This window comes from Bidens hawaiensis, unplaced genomic scaffold, assembly GCF_021521415.1.
Source record: "Bidens hawaiensis isolate Kalapana, Puna unplaced genomic scaffold, B.hawaiensis_p1.1 tig00029289_1, whole genome shotgun sequence".
Taxonomy (NCBI): domain Eukaryota; kingdom Viridiplantae; phylum Streptophyta; class Magnoliopsida; order Asterales; family Asteraceae; genus Bidens; species Bidens hawaiensis.
Genome location: NW_027494826.1, coordinates 172,872 through 177,255, shown reverse-complemented (window position 1 = coordinate 177,255; position 4,384 = coordinate 172,872). Strand labels below are relative to the sequence as shown.

The 4,384-nt window shown below is 32.2% G+C and overlaps 1 protein-coding gene across 1 annotated transcript; it reads left to right on the top strand.

Moving 5' to 3' along the window:
- The first annotated feature begins 3,674 nt into the window (after positions 1-3,674).
- LOC143578537 (uncharacterized) lies at positions 3,675-4,133 on the top strand. Its single transcript, XM_077062091.1, has one exon. The coding sequence runs from the start codon at positions 3,675-3,677 to the stop codon at positions 4,131-4,133; it is 459 nt and encodes a 152-aa protein (XP_076918206.1).
- The last annotated feature ends 251 nt before the right edge of the window (positions 4,134-4,384 follow it).

Genomic DNA, 4,384 nt, shown 5'->3' with positions numbered 1-4,384 from the left:
GAAAAAATAAAACTAACATACTCTTTGGTCACACAACCTCTTATAAGTGGTCATTAATTACATTTGGATACACTTAAAAATATTTAAGTGTGACAATTTCTCACTTATAGCCACACATAATAAGTGTATCTGTGACAATAAAAAACTTATAAAAAATAAAACTAAGATACTCTTTGGTCACACAACCTCGTATAAGTGGCCATTAATTACATTTGGACACACTTAAAAATATTTAAGTGTGACAACTTATCACTTATAGCCACACATAGTAAGTGTATCCGTGACAATAAAAAAGTTAGGAAAAATAAAAGTAAACTACTATTTGGTCACACAAACTCCTATAAGTAGCCATTAATTACATTTGGACACACTTAAATATATTTAAGTGTGACAATTTATCACATATAGCCACACATAATAAGTGTATCCGTGACAATAAAAAACTTAGGAAAAATAAAAGTAAACTACTCTTTGGTCACACAACCTCGTATAAGTGGCCATATATTTTAAGCGTGTTAGCCACATTACTAATAAATACAATGGTTGTTCGTCATATTTCGCCACTTTATTAAAAATGTGGCTAGAAAATGTGACATTAGGTCACACAACGTAATATAAGTGGCTATATCTTTTACCTTTTAGACACATCTCTTATCAATACAGTAGCCGTTTGTCACATTTGGCCACACTATTAAAACACGTGGCTAGTTAAATGTCACAGTTAGTGGCTAATGCATGTGTTTTTGGTCAGATGTATCAAATATCAAACAAACTATGACTGTAGGTCACATTTCGCCACACGTTTTTATAATGTGGCTAGTTTTTGTCACAGTTTTTTTCAAAGGTATGGCGAAAAGTATCTGAGTAGGTATATAATTGTCACATGAAGAATAATATGTGTGGCCAAAACATTCTGGAAGGTTTTCAAACATGATCAAAGACCTTTTAGCCACACATTTAAGCCGAAGTGTGGCAAATCGCCCAGACCACATGTGTGACCGAAGGTCGATATTCACGTAGTGAAATAGGTATTGTGTTACGTTATAATACTTAACAGATTAGTCTTGTTTACTATTATTGTGATGTTACGTTGATTGCTGACTTTAGGTATGTAAAAAATAAAAATAGCACCGATGTCTTTTGTTTATGTTAGGTATTTAATTAGTGAAACAATGATTGTTTGGTTTTGTGAATATCTGTTTGACTACAAAAGAACTTTTAATGTGCTTGTGATTTTTATTTTGTTTTGTTTTTTTTTTTTGTTTTTTTTTTTGTAAAAGGTTTTGAGTTATTGGAACTTTTAAGTGAATGGCATTAAAGTTGGTGAGAATGCTAAGTGGTTTTATAATAACTACATGTCGATATACAACCAGTTCACCCTTGGTGTTATTATATTATTGATGAGTTAGATTATTGTTTACTATAGGTAGTGACAAGTGACTGGTTCAACTACTTTGTGTGTGTTTCATTGTCGATACCTAACAATAATCTTGTGGACATGTGGTAAACAACTTCCAGAAAGAAAATCCAAAATCATACACAGATAAAATCTAATCATAATCGGTATCAAGGTTGACACGCCTTTATTACATAATCCAAGTTAATAAAACAAGGTAAAGATATCACATTGTAGAGTCGACACATATTTTAAATCAAGTGAATCTTGTATCCTTAATTGGATAATCATTTACGTTGATTTTTACAATGACATACATAAGATGCACCATTCAGTTTACCGCGTGATACTATGGAATCCCCTTGTTAGATTCGCTCTTTGAGCAATCAATACCAAGCACTTGTCGTCAAGTCATTTCGCTTTCATTAATTACCATAGGATACTTTTAGAATAATACGATGACGCGATATGATAAAATCAAGCTAGATGAATGTCTCTTAGTTTTTTATTTGTATTATAATTAATTTATAATATAACAATATGTATGGTTTTAATATGGGTATGTATGAAATTTGTTTTCGAGAATAAGACAAGTATATATCATTAAGACAACATACCAAGCATACATTCATATGTCCCTCTTCATAATTTAACCCATTAAATGACAAACCTAACCTGAGGTGCAATTGAACCCTTAGGAGCCCACGTTTAGAAGACACAAGAACGGCCCGCCTAATAAAATATTATTTCGTACCTAATAAAAGTTACATAAATAATTTAAAGCTGTTTTTTTTTCCCATGTTCGCACCAAATACGAAGAATATTTTTATAAACATGTTTAATATCGCACTGTATTGTTAATTAAAAGAAACATGTTGTGATATTGATATCTAAGTAAAAAAGAACATTGTTTATATTCAGAAAAATTACAACAGAAATAATCGCGCTACAGGAGAGATGATTGAATATCAATCATAGAATTGTTAACAGAACCCGGGAACGAGGAGTTCTAGTTAGGATCAAGTGTAGGATTGTAGTTGGGATTATGGTGATAATCTATAAGTTCACAAAGTTGTGATATCGAACTAGTTCAACAACCCTATTTGTCATCTATTTATTTGTGTACCTACAAGGTGTTGTAGGTAAGATTTTTCTTTAATGCTATACCTACAATTCTATCTCTTCATTTTTTTATTCGGAAAAGGGGCAAAAGTTACAAAAGCTATAGCTTAAAAGATGCTTTCATAAACTGAAGAAATGTATGATATACAAGAGCAAGCAAATCATATGATACTGTTTTCAGAAGATAAATAAATAATAAAAACTCACCACATGTCAAACATGTGAAAGTTTTATGTAGGAAAATAATAGGCCGAAGTCACGAGTTTTGATAAGTTAATATGATATTTGATTATAAAATCATGTCTTGAAGCATTTGTGGATGTTTGTGCATTCTTTAAGGAGAGGATGTGATGTAGAGGAGAGAGAAAAAAAACTCGGTGTTGTGAAAGAATATTATTAAACGGGCTTTTGTGAATGAAATTATGAAAGAATATGATATGATCAGGAAGAGTGTTGTGACTTGTGAGAGTGTAAGTTTTGGGATTAGGGTAGTTATGTGGCAATGTGTTTGGACCTCATATGGAGAAGCTCTTATTTCTATCAAGTACTTATTACTCATAATCAACAAGCTAGGCTCACAAATATACTTGTTTATGATTTTAAGTGGTTAAACGTTAAAACTATCCATTGGGTATCTTGTGATGCATATTACTTGAAACTCGATCTTAAACTTATCAAAAGCCAATTTAAAATATCACACACACAACTACACATCTAACAAACCTCGAAGTTTTTTTATAAGTTTAACATAAGTTTGTTTTTACTTTTATAAAAAGCATATAATATATTTTATACTATATAATTCAATTCTTGAAACTTTGTAATTAAAACATAAATTATGAATAACCAAATCCATCAAATGATATGATTTGCAATAAATGATATGTTTTGTAATAACTGAACTTTAATAACAATTTAAACATAAATTTTCTTCTAAGCAATGCATGATATTTATTTAGCATTTATAAAGGTCGTCTCATGATGCCTCATGCACACCCATGAGGCCAAATCATTTTTACTTTATCATACACACTCATCGTCCATCCTAAACAATGAAATAAAGTCACACTTTACATTTTACAATTCATTCTCTCAATTTCATTCTCTCTAAACACATCAAAACCAACCTTCAAAAACCCTTGTCTTCGAGACCATCATGGCCTCGGTATGCATGTCAAAATGCATTGATGATGATGCACGCGTACCAGTGCGGGCTACATATGTAAACCTCTACAAATGGCCAGACTCTGACCGGGAATTTGTCCGGTCAGTCAGTAGAAACAGTCACCAGGAAAACGGAGAAAGCAGGGGCCACCCACGGCTGGTGGATAGTATCTCGTGCCGCCAACTTTACCTTAGAAGTTACACGTTTTCAAGAAAGGAGAGTTTGAATGAGAGAACCATGAAGTGTATTGGAAGAGTAAGAGAACGAGCTAGTGTTAGTCGGAAACCGAGTAGTGATGGTGGTGGCCGGCGGAGAGACGGTGGAAAGAGGAGGCGGAGGAGGAGGAAGTGCACAATGGTTATGAAGGCGAAGGAGACAACGTTTGCTGCCTTGGCTTCTATATTTCGTAGGTTGTTATCTTGCACCACAAAAGTTGATGTTGTGGATTGAGTTTTGATATTGATCTAGACTTCTTTTTAACTATTTACCTTTTCAAGTTGATTTTATGGTTTTTAAAATTTTATTTATGCTTATTGATGTTAATACCACTCAAATAATATATAAGAGAAATTGAATTTTAATAATCTAACTTATGAGTTACTGATAATCAATAATAACTTATACTGATGAAGTAACCAACGATAATTATAATATTTACATGTTGCAAAGGACAATCCATTTTAAAGAAGTTAATATGCACA